General features: G+C 52.8%; 1 protein-coding gene and 1 long non-coding RNA gene across 4 annotated transcripts; one reads left to right on the forward strand and one right to left on the reverse strand.

Moving 5' to 3' along the window:
• Positions 1-541: 541 nt before the first annotated feature.
• On the reverse strand, positions 542-5,457 carry LOC136158873 (uncharacterized). The gene is made up of 3 exons (XR_010661376.1): positions 5,133-5,457; positions 3,024-3,138; positions 542-663 (listed from the first exon to the last, which is right to left on the reverse strand). It is a non-coding gene; the product is annotated as an uncharacterized lncRNA (long non-coding RNA).
• Positions 5,458-5,566: 109 nt separating this feature from the next.
• Positions 5,567-9,251, forward strand: LIN7B (lin-7 homolog B, crumbs cell polarity complex component). 3 transcript variants are annotated; one of them, XR_010661374.1, is made up of 6 exons: positions 5,567-5,689; positions 6,113-6,231; positions 6,515-6,586; positions 7,326-7,535; positions 8,641-8,874; positions 9,149-9,245. XR_010661374.1 is itself a non-coding variant. In XM_065920711.1 (6 exons), the coding sequence occupies exons 1-6, from the start codon at positions 5,653-5,655 to the stop codon at positions 9,168-9,170; spliced, it is 624 nt and encodes a 207-aa protein (XP_065776783.1). In that variant the 5' UTR covers positions 5,592-5,652; the 3' UTR covers positions 9,171-9,251. The 3 variants fall into 3 exon arrangements, 1 of the variants encoding a protein (XP_065776783.1); XR_010661375.1 differs by having other exon boundaries at positions 8,641-8,870; XM_065920711.1 differs by having other exon boundaries at positions 5,592-5,689; positions 8,641-8,804; positions 9,149-9,251.
• Positions 9,252-14,442: the final 5,191 nt, after the last annotated feature.

Here is a 14,442-nt window from a genome sequence, read left to right on the forward strand (position 1 = left end):
CACAACTATATATAAAGCAAGGACCTACTATATAACACAGGGAACTATACTCAGTAGATCTTGTAATAACCTATAATGGAAAAGAATCTGAGAAAGAATACATGTATAACTGAATCACTGCTGTACATCTGAAACATTGTAGATCTGTACTTCAATTTAAAAAAAAAGTTTAAAAAGTTTTTTTAAAGATGTAAAAAGACTGGGTAGAGGAACTTCCCTGGTGGTCCTGCAGCTAAGACTCTCAGCTCCCAGTGCCCGGGGCCTGGATTTCATAGATCTCTGGTCAGGGAACTAGATCCCACATACAGCAACTAAAACTGCATGCCACAAGAAAGATGGAAGATGGAGGATCCCTTGTGTCACAACTACGACCCAGCATAGCATAAACAAATAAATAAAAATCAGGTAGAGCGGAGGGTCCTCACAGGGCCAGGACAGAAAATGGCCTCCAGTTCATGACGGCAGGTTCACTGTCTGTGTTTTTACTTCCTAATGATAACAGAGGAGTAACAAAGCAAGGTTCTGTCAGCAGTCGAGATGTCAGCTCATTTCTGGATTAAAGACGAAATAGGACAATGGCGAGGACACGTCAGTCTGGTGGCCACTGGAGAAGGGAGCCATCCGCAGACCTTGCAGAACACGTACAGAGGCTCAGGACTGCAACTTCAGGGATCACAAGGGTAGGAGACTGGAATAGGATCTGTACGCAGAACGATCGCACTCTGTTTCCGCAATCAGAATGCCTAGGAGCTGGGCATTTGCAAATACAAGTTTCTCAGCCTGAAGGCAAAGTTGGCCTGATAACTAGAGGCAAACTGTCAGTGAAATCCAACTGCACACACCAGGTTCTAGTGTTTTTATTTTTAATTGCCTCAGTTTTTACAAGCATATAACCAAAGATCCCAGACATTTGAAAAAAATGTGCCGAAAGAGACCACAAGATAAATAGAGAAACTGGTCCTGGAGAAGACAATTTAGGGAATAATTAAAAAAAAAACTTAATACCTCTAACGACTGTATTTTCATAGATACTCCAGATGTTGAAACCATACTTCTGGAGTTGGTTATGAAAAACAGTCCATGTTGGACTTTCCTGGCATAGTGTGCGTGCTAAGTCACTCAGCCACATCCAACTCTCTGTGACTCTGGACCACAGCCCGACAACAGACCAGGTACACAAAGACTGGACAGGGGCTTCCCTGGTAGCTCAGTGGCAAAGAATCCGCCCGCCAATGCAGCAGACACAGATTTGATCCCTGGTCCAGGAAGATCCCACGTAGCTTGGAGCAACCAAGCCCGTGCGCCACAAGTACTGAGGAGCCCGGGAACTGCATCTACCGAGCCTGCGCTCCCTGACGTTTGTGCTCTGCAACAAGAGAAGCCACTGCAATGAGAAGTCTGCTTGCCGCAACTGGACAAGGCCCGCACACGGCATCAAAGACCCAGCGCAGCCATAAAGAAAGAAAGAAATCTTAGGAAAAAAAAACTGGACAAAACATATAAAAGTAACTTGTGAAAGGCTTTGGGGAGCAAACAGTTGTAGGCCACACTTGAGGGGGTCTGATACCAAGAAAGGAAAGCATACAGAGGTGAACTTCGTATTTACTCTTGGGGGCTCAGACAGTAAAGAACCCACCTGCAATGCGGGAGACCTGAGTTCGATCCCTGGGTCGGGAAGATCCCCTGGAGAAGGGCATGGCAACCCACTCCAGTATTCTTACTGGGAGACTCCCATGGACAGAGAAGCCTGGTGGGCTACAGTCTATGGGGTCACAAAGAGTCAGACATGACTTGAGTGACTAACACTTTCTTTCACTTTTCCCTTGAGGATATTTGCCAATTATTGTGGCAGGACAGACTCAAAAAAGTGGTGGAAAAGACTCAGAAAGTGGTGGTCCTCAACTCGGCTGAGCTGACAGAGTTTGGACCAGACAGCGGGACTTGAGGGAGAAACTCCCAGATGGGGCGCTGAGTCTCAGAATGGACATGCAGTCTTCCCCGAAGGCATCTGCCAACTCCTAAGCGGCTCACTGTCCTTTCAAGACCCCCAGGGGGCTCATCAGAAAGCACTGAAGGAGGCTAAGTTGCGGAGCAGCCATGTAGCCCCGGCGGGGAGACAGGCTGGGTTCCATGCCTGCAGTGGAGAGATGGCTGTACCTGAGACTTCCAGAGTAACACAACATTGGAGTTGGGTCACATGTGAAATAGACCAGGCCTAAGAAAACCTAAAACCAGACCTCTCTCCTGCCAGAAGAAAACTGAACTTTCTGTGGAGGAAGGGAGAGCCTATGTGGTTTTTTTTTTTTTTTTTTTCATTTATTTGGCTGCACCAGGTCTTGGTTGCAGCATGTGGGATCTAGTTCCCTGACCAGGGATTGAACCTGGGCCCCCTGCATTGGGAGCTCAGAGTCTTAACCACTGGGCCAGCAGGGAAGTCCCCCTATGTGGTTTTTAGTACAAATGGGTGTGTGTCTTAGTCACTCAGTCATGTCCGACTCTGCGACCTCATGGACTGTAAGTCGACAGGCTTCTCCGTCCATGGGATTCTCCAGGCAAGAATACTGGAGTGGGTCGCTATTCCTGTCTCCAGGGAATCTCCCAACCTAGGGATCGAACCAGGGTCTCCTGACTCCAGGCAGATTCTTTACCGTCTGATCAACCAGAGGCTAACCCTTAGTGCCAATACTTAGCATTTATTCAAGGAGGAAAAGACAATAAAAACACGTTGGAATTATCAGAGGCTGAAATAATTATGTTCCCAAAATAAGGAAAAATGGAGAATTTGAATAGATCTTTAAAATTGTAAAGTTTAACAGGAGTCTTAAAAAAAAAGTCTATTGGAAATTTCAGAACTGGAAACCATCTGCAATTAATTAGTAGACACATTAGGTAGTTGATTAGATACTAGATGTGCAAGGGGAAAAAAGAATTAGAGGAACTTTCTTGAAGGACAAATCTCACAATCTTTGTTTCCCCCCAACGATCTTTTTAGGGAGTTATTAATAATGGGGGATATACTTTACCGAAATGAGGGAGTTAAAAAGCGATGATCCGGTTCAGCAGGGCAGTGGAGGGACATTCCAGGACGGCAGTTTCTTGGTTCAGACTGGAGTCAGAGGATTGAAGTTTACAAGAAGCCTCAGGATAAAAAGAGTCAATAAAGTAAGTGTTGTGATGCAGAGTTTGAAAGAAATTAAGAATGTGATGAGAGAAACAAAAGTAGATAGACATTACAGGGAAAAAAATGGAAGCTGTTCAAGAAAGGAAATGTAATCACAGGACAATACTTGAGCTCATACAGCCAACAGTAAGTATTGAATACTTAGACATAATGTGAGCCTTTTATTGACTGACCTAAAAACTGGTACCATAAAACTACCATGGGAAGAGAGGGGAAAGGTTGTAAGAGCAGAAAATCAATATGTAATATATTGCTAACAGCTAAAATTGAAAAATTGAGAAATGATATGTTACTTAGCTACAGAAGCAACTAGCAGGTGAAACATCTACCCCTTGTTGCCTCTTGCAGTGAGGAGAATTAGGATGGGGACAGAGGCCGGTGCTTTCCGTTTTGTGTGTGTGTGGGGGGGGTTGTTTTGTTTTTGTTTTTTAATTTTCTTGGCCTCCACACATGGCACGTGGGATCTTGGTTCCCTGACCAAGGATCAAACCCACACCCCTTGCTTTAGAAGTGCAGAGTCTTAACCACTGGATCACCAGGAAAGTCCCATGGGGCTGGTGCTTTTCGATATTCATCCTTCTAGGTCATGTACTGCTATATTTAAAATGGATAACCAACAAGGACCTACCGTACAGCGCATGGAACTCAGCTCAAAGTTCTGCGCCAGCTTGGATTTGGGGGGGGGGTTTGGGGGAGAATGGATACATGTATGTGCAGGGCTGAGTCCCTTCGCTGTTCACCTGAAGCTCCCACGACATTATTCATCAGCTATGCCCCAATACAAAAGAAAACGTTTGGAAAAAAAATTAAAAGGGACAAAATATATTTATCCTTCTGTATTATTTCATTTTGTTTTAAAGTCCATAACTATGTTCTTCTGTTGTTGTTGTTAAAATGAAAAGAGAAAAACACTATGATGGCAAGAGGGTAAACAAACCTGCTCTAGTCCTCTCACGTTGCAAAAACCCCTTTCTGGATTCCATCCCACTACTGGTGAGGTTACCCGAGGATGCACTTTCTGCATCCACTGATGGCTGAATAGCCAGGCTTCTCCAGTCTCATCTGCCTCTACATGTCTCTAACTCTCCAGAGAATCTGATACCACTGCTCACTTCCTTTTTCAGAAACACTCTCTTCTCATGGTTTCTCCCACCTGAGTTTTCCTCCTACCTTTCCAGCTATTCTTTGTCTTCTTCCTGACTTTTATACATTAGGAGTTTTGAAGAGTCTGTCTTCAATCCTCTTCATTCTAGATTCTCTTCTCTCTAGCATTCTTGTTCACTCTTCTGATGTTATTTAGCAGCTTTGCCTAAATTCTCAGAACTGCTTGCAGGCCTGGTTTACTGCACAGGTTCCTCAAAGTCAAAATATCTACTGTCCTGTCACCAGCATAGACCATCTTAGCAAAAGGCCCCACATGCACCTTAATATCCCCTTCTCCTCCACCTCTCAGGCCTCATATACAATTAAGACACATCCAAACATCTCCAAATCTGTCCATATACCCTCCACACCTCTGCTCATTGTAGGATTACAGGGATGACCTCCTGATCTGTCCCCCGATCCCAGTTTTGCTCCCATCCAATCCAGTCTCCACACAGTGTCCATGGTGATCTTAACATACACATGTGACTATCACATTTTACTTGTAGGAGTTACCATGAAGCCAAAATCCTTAACATGAATAAGCCAACATAAAAGGCGGGGCATCAGTTATAGCCTGTCAACCTTTCCGCCTTCCTCATAAACCACTCCAGTCCTTACTCTGCTATCCTGCCATGGGGAAGTGACCCACGCTGCACCTCTTGAAGATCTTACCTCCAAGAACTTTCCACCAGTGTCCCTCCTAGATCGTCACCTCCCTACTCTCATATCTGTCTACCCGCCTCCACCACCACCCGCGTCATAGGATAAGCTCTAGGAGGGCAGTGGGCTTAGTTGCCCTGCTCACCATCGTGTCCATGATCTTGGGCCCAATGTGTGACATAGCTCAGTTCAGTTCAGTCGCTCGGTCGTGTCCGATTCTTTGCGACCCCATGGACCGCAGCACTCCAGGTCTCCCTGTCCATCATCAACTCCTGGAGTTTACTCAAACTCATGTCCATTGAGTCGGTGATGCCATCCAACCATCTCATCCTCTGTCGTCCCCTTCCTCTCCCGCCTTCAATCTTTCCGCAATGAATGTGGAAAAAACGGATAGAAAGGAGACAGACAGGTGAGGCGGGCAGAACAGACAGATGAGATGGAAGGTGGTGCAGACAGACAGAAGCTGCAATAGGAGGGGTCACTAACCCAACAGCCGGTTGGGGTCTGAGGGCAGGGCAGCGAGACAGGACCCGAGGCGGGAGGGCAGGCGCGCACGCCGGGCCCCGCTTCCGCAGGGGGCGCTCGTCGCCGGGGCGTGGCCTCGCGCAGCCCCGCCCTCCTCGCCGGCGACCGGCAGGAGGGTGCCTCGCAGCGGCGGCGCGGACATGGCTGCGCTGGTGGAGCCGCTGGGGCTGGAGCGGGGTAAGCGCGCCCCGCGGCCCTGCCCACCCGGCCCCGGGTCTGCATCCCGATCTCCCGCCCCTCCCCGCGCAAGACCCGGGCGGGTGGGCGGGCCCGGCGGGGGTGGGCGGGGCGGGGCGCCGAGAGTCCGGCCGTCGGAGGGTGTGGGAGGGTCTGTGGCGAGCGGGCCGGGGAGGGGGCGCCCGCTGCACGCACACCTCTGCGTGTGTGTCTATGGGGATCCCGGGGACTCAGGGCGCCCGGCTGGCCGCAGTCTCTCCTCTGCCACCCGCGGCGACTCTGCGGGTGTCCGGCCAGGACGCGGCTGTTCTTCCCCGGGTCTGCGTTCGCCCTGACTTGGTCTCTGGCCGCAGTTTCTCCGTGTTCTCTGCGTCTTCGCGTCTCTGACTGTGTGTATCTGTGCGCCCCGCCCCCGCCCCGCAGAAGTGTCCCGGGCGGTGGAGCTCCTCGAGCGGCTCCAGCGCAGCGGGGAGCTGCCCCCGCAGAAGCTGCAAGCCCTCCAGCGAGTCCTGCAGAGCCGCTTCTGCTCTGCCATTCGGGAGGTGAGAGCACCGCGGCGCCAGGGCACGGGGCGGGCGGCCGTGGTCCTCCTCCTGGTCGCCCCAAGCCGAGGGACTACGCCTCCCAGCAGCTACCGGGGCGGCCCTCCTGGGGCGGGGGTGGTGCCCGGGCTTCAGCTCAGGGGTTCTTCGGGAGTTGTAGTTTCCGCCGCTTCGGAGTTGCGGGGCCGGGGCGGACCCTTGGGTGGGAGGGTCTGCGGGCCTGGACGCCTGTGTTGAGGAGCTGGCCTGGCGGCTCCCTGAGGCGGGGCTGCGTCCTCACCAGGTGTATGAGCAGCTCTACGACACGCTGGACATCACCGGCAGTGCTGAGATCCGGGCCCACGCCACGGCCAAGGTAGGCTCCCCCACCCCATGGCTCATGGTATCCATTGAATCGCATGGTCCAGCTCAGCGTCTTCCTAAAGTCAGTCATTCCTGTTTCCTCCTTCATGATTTTTGCCACATCTATCTACCACCTTTACTAGTATTTATAATGTATTCTGATTAATCTCACATTTGTAGCTTCAGTGTCATATAAAGGTATCTTTGAAAGTGAAAAGTGAAAGTTTTAGTCACTGAGTCCTGTTCGACTCTATGTGACCCCATGGACTGTAGCCCACCGGGCTCCTCTGTCCGTGGAATTCTCCAAGCAATTAGCAAGTACAATTAGAAACTAGTATGAAATGCCTGACTAGAAGATAACTTTAAACCTTTACATGATGAAAACAGTTTGGGTTAAACACTGAAATCTTACTAAACCAGGTTAGATGTTGTTTGCTTGGTCGAGGCTTGAGACTCTGTCCAGGCCTTTGTTTCTCTCTGTAAAAAAGTGAGATTGGCAAAAAAGTGAGATTCAAGACACACACAGACCAAACGGAGACCTTCTCTTTGACAGTATGAAGTGTCCAAAGTGACTTAAAATGGACATCTCCTCACTACAGAGTGATCTTGTGTTGACTTGTGTGGCAGGCGCCGCATTCTTGAGGAAAGCTCCCTGGCCGAAATCCCTCTCCCGGGCGGGGTCCTAGCCTCCACCCGAATGCGCATGCCCATTGTGGGGGGGTCCTCACCGCCCAAGGCTTTCTCATTCCCAGGCCACGGTGGCCGCCTTCACAGCCAGTGAGGGCCACGCACATCCCAGGGTAGTGGAACTGCCGAAGACGGACGAGGGCCTGGGCTTCAACATCATGGGGGGCAAGGAGCAGAATTCGCCTATCTACATCTCCCGTGTCATCCCCGGGGGCGTGGCTGACCGCCACGGAGGCCTGAAGCGTGGGGACCAGCTGCTGTCAGTGAATGGTGTGGTGAGTTGGGGGCTGAGGCAGGGCTGGGGGTCATAGTCTGCCCAAGGGAGCAGAATCCCTGTTTTTCATATTCACTGAACACACTGACCACTGCCTCTGTGTCTCACCCTGTTCTGGGCTTTGCTGCAGACCCTGAGAGTTCCTAGGGGGCTTCCCAGGTGGCTCAGTGGTAAAGAATCCCCATGCCAATGCAGGAGACCCGGGTTTGATGCTTGGGTCAGGAAGATCCCCTGGAGAAGGAAATGGAAACGTACTCCAGTATTCTTGCCTGAAGAATCCCATGGACAGAGGAGCCTGGCAGGCTACAGTCCATGGGTTGCAAAGAGTTGGACACTGAAGCAGCTTAGCATGCACACATGCTGAGAGTAACTGGCCTCCGCTGCCACCTCCAAGGACACTCTCTTGGGTGGGGGAGATAGACTCTGGCTGAAATAATCCTAAACCAAGGAGATAATGAGAAAGCACAGAGCACTGTGAGAGCCCAGATGTGGCACCAGACCACTGTAGATGAGGGATGTTTTTGGAGATTAAGGAACATTTGAGTTTGTTTGTTTGTTTTGGCTGCTCCAGGTCTTGGTTGCAGCATGTGGGATCTAGTTCTCTGACCAGGGAGTGAACCTGGGCTCCCTCCATTGGGAGCACAGAGTCTTAGCCACTGGACCACCAGGGAAGTCCCCTCGAGTTGGGTTTTGAAGGATGAGTAGGAGTTGGTGGAGAAGAGTGTTAGGTTGAAGGTACTGTAGGCAGGGACTGTGACTATGCACTCCTGTAAGCTGAAGAGAAAGGGCTTGATTCTGATGGACTAGGACATGCAGATAATTAAAACCTCTGTGGTTAGAGTAGAAGGAGGCAGAGCTAGATAGGTGGTTGGGGCCAGCCTGGGAGCACTGTGAGCAGTGGAAGGATAGGCTCAGTCTGGAGGTGTAGAAAGACCCCCTTGGGGCTCTGGGGAATAAGAGACTGGAGGCTGGAACACCGAGGATGAGGTCTGAGCTGGGGCCAGGTGGTGGGGACAAAAAACAGGGCAGGAGGGATGGACTGGGGGTCATCAGGCTTTGCCAGGGAGGAAGGGGATAAAGATGAGCTGTCTGAACGGCCCCTGCAGAGCGTTGAGGGTGAGCAGCATGAGAAGGCAGTGGAACTTCTGAAGGCTGCCCAGGGCTCGGTGAAGCTGGTGGTACGCTACACACCTCGGGTGCTGGAGGAGATGGAAGCCCGCTTTGAGAAGATGCGCTCCGCCCGGCGGCGCCAGCAACATCAGAGCTACTCGTGAGCCCTTTGCCACCACACCCCTGGGGCTCCTCTGCCTCCCTCATCCCCAGACTCCCAGACCAGGCCGGTAATTTCTGAGACACTGATTGCCACCCCCAGCCCTGGCTCCTTTCCCTGGGATTCTGACCCTTGACCCTGACTCTCACCCCAAGCCATTCTGACTACTTTGGGGCCCCCTATTTAGCTCACTCCCACCCCAAGATGGGGAACCTGCTCTTTCCGGAATCCCTCAACCCACTTCCCTGGGCTCTTGGCTCTGGAACCCCAATCCTGGCTCTCTCCCATGCCTACCCCTGTCCCCTCCGCTGAGCTTGGCTCCCCTCTCTTCACCCTCCTTTTAGGTCCTTGGAGTCTCGAGGCTGAAACCACAGATCTGGACCCTCACCCCCTCCCCTGTACAGTATTTATTGTCACCAACTCCTTATTTAAAGATCTTTGACCCTCATTGAGTGTCTGTGTCTGTCCTGCATCCAGGGGTTGGAATGTCTGGAGATGTGGGAGAGGGAGAGAAGCTGAGGTCGAGACCAGACCTTTTTCAGGGTCTGAGAGCGGAACTTGAGAGTTTTTGCCAGGTCCGAAGACAGAGGCTGGCCGGCTTCCTGGCAATAAATCCAGGATGGAGGCTGGGACCTGGTCTGGGTCTGAGCGCGGCATCAGAGCTGAAAACAACTCCCCCCAACCCTTCCGAGATTCTGAGGGTGGAAGCCAAGCCCCCTTTCGGTGTAGCTGGTCTGACAGAGGAGTCCTGAAACGCGCCAGTCAGTGGGCGGCCTCTGTGTGGGCGGGGCGGAGCGAACCATTAGCTTAGTCCGCCGGGGGGGCCCTGCCGGCCGCGCAATAGTCTGCGAGAGGTGGGGGTGCCACGTGCAGTTCCCGAGGCGGGCTCAGGGGGTGCAGAGTAAGGTGCACTCGCCGACCAGGCATTCACCCCACCTTATAACCCGAGCGCGTGTCTCCGGGAGCCGCCCCCATCTTAAAAGCCATCTTTTACTCCCACCTCGCCGCCCGCCCAACCCTCCTGTCCCGTGCGGCGTGAGGGCAGGCGCGCGCCACCGCCGGAATCCGGGGTCGCGACTGGCGTTCCACGCCGCGCGCCACTCGCTCCAGGTGACATCATCCCCATGCCGGGCTCCGCCTCCCGCCCCAGCCGCCTCACCCCGCATGCCTATTGGCCGGCCCGCCTTAGCCCCGCCTCCCGCTCTCCGCCCGCGCGACCCCTCCCAGGCAGCGCGGGGGCGGGGCTTAACCGCCGGCCGGCGCCGACACCACCTCCCATTGGCCACTCGGCGCCGTCTGTCAGTCTCCTGTTAAAGGGGCCACGACCGCCCCAGCGCTGGTTGCTGGGGGGAGGAGGGAGGAGGAATTTTTTGGCGGGGGAAGGTGGGATTTGGGGGGCGCTGGTGAGCACCCCTAGATCTGGCGGCTGCGGCCTCGCGGGGGGAGGCTGAACGGTGACAGGGGCAGGGGGCTATTTTAGGGGGTAAAGGGCTGTTAGACGGTGAAGGGGAGGGGGTCCCCAGCGCCCAAGCCGGAGCAAGAGACGCGGAGCCCGCGCGAGCCGCGGAGACAGGGCTCCAGAGCTACAGATCCGGGCCCCGGCCGCCGCCAGGGGCCCCGCCCGGTCCCCCCACCCCACCCCCCACGTCCCTCCTGCAGCCCAGCTCCGCCCGCAGCCGCCGCGGACCAGGTAGGTAAGAGCCCAGCCCGGCCCGCCTGGCAGCGCCCACCCCGGGGACCCCTCGCCGAGCTTCCCCCGCCTCCCCGAGAACCTGGATTCTCTTCTCCTTCCCCGAGGACCTTACAGCCCAGATTTCATAGCCCGACCCCAGAGACTCAGGCGTGTCCCTCCCGGCTCTCAGAGTCCCCAACCGAACCCTAGGATCCCAGGCGTACTGCTGCCTTGCGCCTCCTTCAGGGCCCAGGAGCCTTAATTTCCCAGGTCAGCTCCGGGAATCCCCTCTGGACCAAGATCCTCCTCCTGGGCCCAGTCCTGGGAGATCGACACCGACCAAGGCTGTGTCAGACTCCCCCAGCTAGAGCCGCCGGCCCCCCCTCCCCCGGTCGCGTCCGCATAGTCCCCCATTTGGGGACCCAGTCAGCCCATCTCCGGTCCTTCGGCTTGTACAGCCGGCCGAGTCCCTCAGTCCAGGCCGGCTCAGCGGCCGCCCTGGACACAGGCCCGCTCTGGAGCTGTCCATGGTCACCATTCTCGGCAGCCTTGCCTCCCCCATCTCCTGCTGCCGCCGCCGGGGAGGGGGCGCCGGCGGCGCGGGGATCCCCCTCGCTGCGCCTTTGACCTGGGAATACCCAGGCCCTCCCCGACCTGGGCGCCTGGGCCTCAGGATTCCGCTGGCCAGGCTCTCGGCCCCATCCTTAGCACCCCAGTTGCGGTCACCCCAGCTGCTACTTGAGGAGTCGGAGCCTGAATGTTCTTGCCTGGTCCACCTTAGGGATCTTGGCATCCGGGGATCCAGATCCTACCCGGCTCTGGGTGCCTTGTCAGTCCTCACTTCCTCTGGTTAGAGGCCCCAGCTGGTAGCCTTCACCCCCTCCAGGAAAGAATCCAGTTTCCCAGCCTTTGCCCCCTTGAGAGACTCAGTTCAAAGCTCTGTTCCCCTCCAATAAGTATACTCAGCCTCCTGGCACCCCAGCATCTGCCTCCTTAGGGATTCAGGCGCCATGATTCCTCCCTTTCAGGGGCTCAGAATGCAATTCTTAATGCAATTCTCTGGTTTCTGCCTGTCCTCCCCCTTGAAGACCTAGATGCCTTGTCCCTGATCCTGCCTCCCCTCAGCGACCCAGGAGTTCAGAACTCATCTTCTGTACTGCCCATCAAAGTCATCTACCCCTGCCCTTCCTTCCAACAAGGACTCAGGCTCCAAACTTCCATCTCCTGTCTTTTGCCTCCACAAAGATTCAGGAGTCCAGTCCCCCAACTGTGACCTCCAAAGTATCTAGCTGTTCAGCTGTTACTCTTAGGAACCCAAGTCCCTACAGCCTCACCATTGCCCATCAACTCTGGTGGCCTTGAAAAACCCCTGCCTCATCCCCATATCATCTCAGATTTGGGGCTTCCTGGGGTTTCCAATATTTCCCCTGAGACCCAGGTTCTTGAGATGCTTCCAGCACCCCATCATGATTTTTTCATATCTTGATGCCCCATCCTTCAAGTACATTCTCAGACTGATAAGTCGAGCATACATCCCTTCCTCCAGATGTGCTCTGTGACATAGGTTCATTTTGTGATCTAGAATTGTCTTCCATATTTCCAACTAAACAGGCACCCTGGCAGTGCTTCGTGGAATTCTTTCTAAATCCTAGAATACTCCCAGTGAACATCTCTGTTCCTCTTTCACCCAAGGTATGTTCTAAATTCTAGGTTAGATGCTAAATTCGAGTCATGATGTTCCCCAGGTAAATTCAAATTTCTAGCCAGTGCTCCCAAGCCAAATTCTGATCCCACTTTCCTCCCCTTAGACATGTTCCTTCCTCCCCCCTTCACTTCCTCCCCCACAGATCTTAGTTCCCTGACCAGGGATCCAACCCAGGCCCCAGCAGTGAAAGTGCATAGTCCTAACCACTGGACCGCCAAGTAATTCCTGACATATTCCAATTTTTAAGAAGCCAGTTTTTGCTTATTTTCTTTTAAAATTTCATTTTGGGTGTGTTCTAGGTTCTAGCCACATCCTTGGCATTGTTCTAGATTTTATTCTTTTCCCAGGGGCATTCTCAGTGCTAGAATGTGTGTGTGTGTGTTCCATTATGGGCTCTAGCTTTTCTCCAAACTGCGCTATCAATTCTAGAATATGCTTCCGTATTTCATTTTATTTATTTTTGGGCTGTGCTGTGAGGTATGCGGGATCTTAGTTCCCCAACCAGGGATCGAACCTACACCCCCTGCAGTGAAAGGGCAGAGTCTTGACCACTGGACCACCAGAGAAGTCCCTGCACCTCCCTATTTTATATGCCATCCAGTTCTGCAGTCTTAAGTCCCCAGGATTACACTGCACCTTCCTTCTTCAGGTTCTGTATTCTAAGCCCATCCATCCCCACCTTCTCTATCTTTTCCCCTAGTGTGACCTTGGCTCAGAACTTGTCCCCTGGTGGATTGTGGGCTTCTTCCATCTGCCACTTCAGCATTCTAAACATGCTCTAGGCTCTCTCTTGTTCTGGAGTCTTCAGCCTAGAAATGTCCTCATTTCTAGAACACACCACCCCCACCCCCACCTCCTTTGCCAGCTCAGTCCTTATGCCAGTAAATTCTCAATTGCCAGAATGCCTCCTTCAGCATTCTCCCCCAGGCAGTTCTAAGTTCCAGGCAAACTTCTTGCTATTTTCTAGGTTTTTTTCTTTGCTCCAGGGCATGTTCTGAATTCTAGAGCAAATATTCTGCCCTCTGAGTTCTAACATTATCTAGACACATGAAGAAACCAAGAATGTGACCTCTGCTATATTCTGTGTTATACTTTCATCCCTGGTAGGTTCTGAGTTCTTGTTTATGTCTTCTGACTTAGGTTTGTTAAGCACTGCATTAGGTCTGTCCTTAGATATCATCACCCTCCCCTCTATGTTTGGGGTTCTAGGGTGAACCAGACACTCTTGTAAGTTATTGGATTGCTCTTGGCTGGTTCAACGTTCTAGACCTGGGTTCCAGAATATGCCCCTCTATTTGGTCCCATGTGAGGCTCTTACCCCAAGCACATTGTAAATGTGAAAGCATATATCCTTTCTGCATGCTGTACTGTGTCTTTCTAGATTCTACAGTTAACCTTGCTGAGTTTTGTTTCCTTCTCAGGGAATCTGAAGTTCTAGGGCAGCCTCCTGAAAACATCCCTAGCTGCATCTCATTAGTAGGTTCTGAGTTTTAGATACCATGCTGATTTTTTAAGGCTGGCTTGCTCTCTTATAAACATTTTCTTGAATCTGACCTCTCTGTTGGGACTCAGATGTCTAGATTCTTAGATATACCTCTTCAAAGACCCAAGGGTATAGACACCTAGTTGCCTCCTCTCCCAGGTCCTGGGGCTCTCAGTCCCTACCTCTCCTCCCTGGAGTCCAGGGTTCCAGTCCCAGGCTGTAGATATAGTCCAAATATTGGGTGGGGCTGGGAATTATCCACTCTGAGAACCGGTTATTCCTCTGTCTGAGGGAGAGAAAGAAAGGAGAAAACAGAGTGAAAGTCCCTCCTGCTTTCGGCTTGGCCAGCCAGACCCGTCTGACCTGATGTGAGCAGGGGGAGTGTCTCAGGAGAGCTTCCTTCATCCCCGCCCACGGCTCATGCACCCAGACTCCTGGGTCCTGGGGGCCTGGATTCCGAGGGAAGAGAAATCTGAAGGCTGAGATTTCTGGGTATACAGTTGGAGTCTGAAAGCCCAGACTCTAGTGCCCTGGAAGGAGAGGGATCTGGTCTCTGACTTCTGGGTCTGGGGAGGAGAAGGATGGAGGCTCAGACTCCTCTCTCTGGGGGACAGAAGGGACAGGGGAACCTAGATTCCTGTGACCTGAGGGAAGAAGTAGCCGGATCTAGGATTCCTGTGTAGTGTGAAGTGGCTAGCATGGTCCATGCCATCTTTTATTGCTTCTGCCTGGAGTGAGTCTTTGATTCTCCTGTAACTAGATATCTAGATACCTGGGC

This window comes from Muntiacus reevesi, chromosome 2 (assembly GCF_963930625.1).
Source record: "Muntiacus reevesi chromosome 2, mMunRee1.1, whole genome shotgun sequence".
Classification (NCBI taxonomy): Eukaryota; Metazoa; Chordata; class Mammalia; order Artiodactyla; family Cervidae; genus Muntiacus; species Muntiacus reevesi.

Bases quoted from the DNA above. Each gene is read 5' to 3' on its own strand.
- LIN7B (XM_065920711.1), top strand. From the start codon at position 5,653: ATGGCTGCGCTGGTGGAGCCGCTGGGGCTGGAGCGGG. The intron at 6,232-6,514 runs GTGAGAGCACCG...CGTCCTCACCAG, and splicing joins TCTGCTCTGCCATTCGGGAG to GTGTATGAGCAGCTCTACGA. The intron at 6,587-7,325 runs GTAGGCTCCCCC...TCTCATTCCCAG, and splicing joins GGGCCCACGCCACGGCCAAG to GCCACGGTGGCCGCCTTCAC.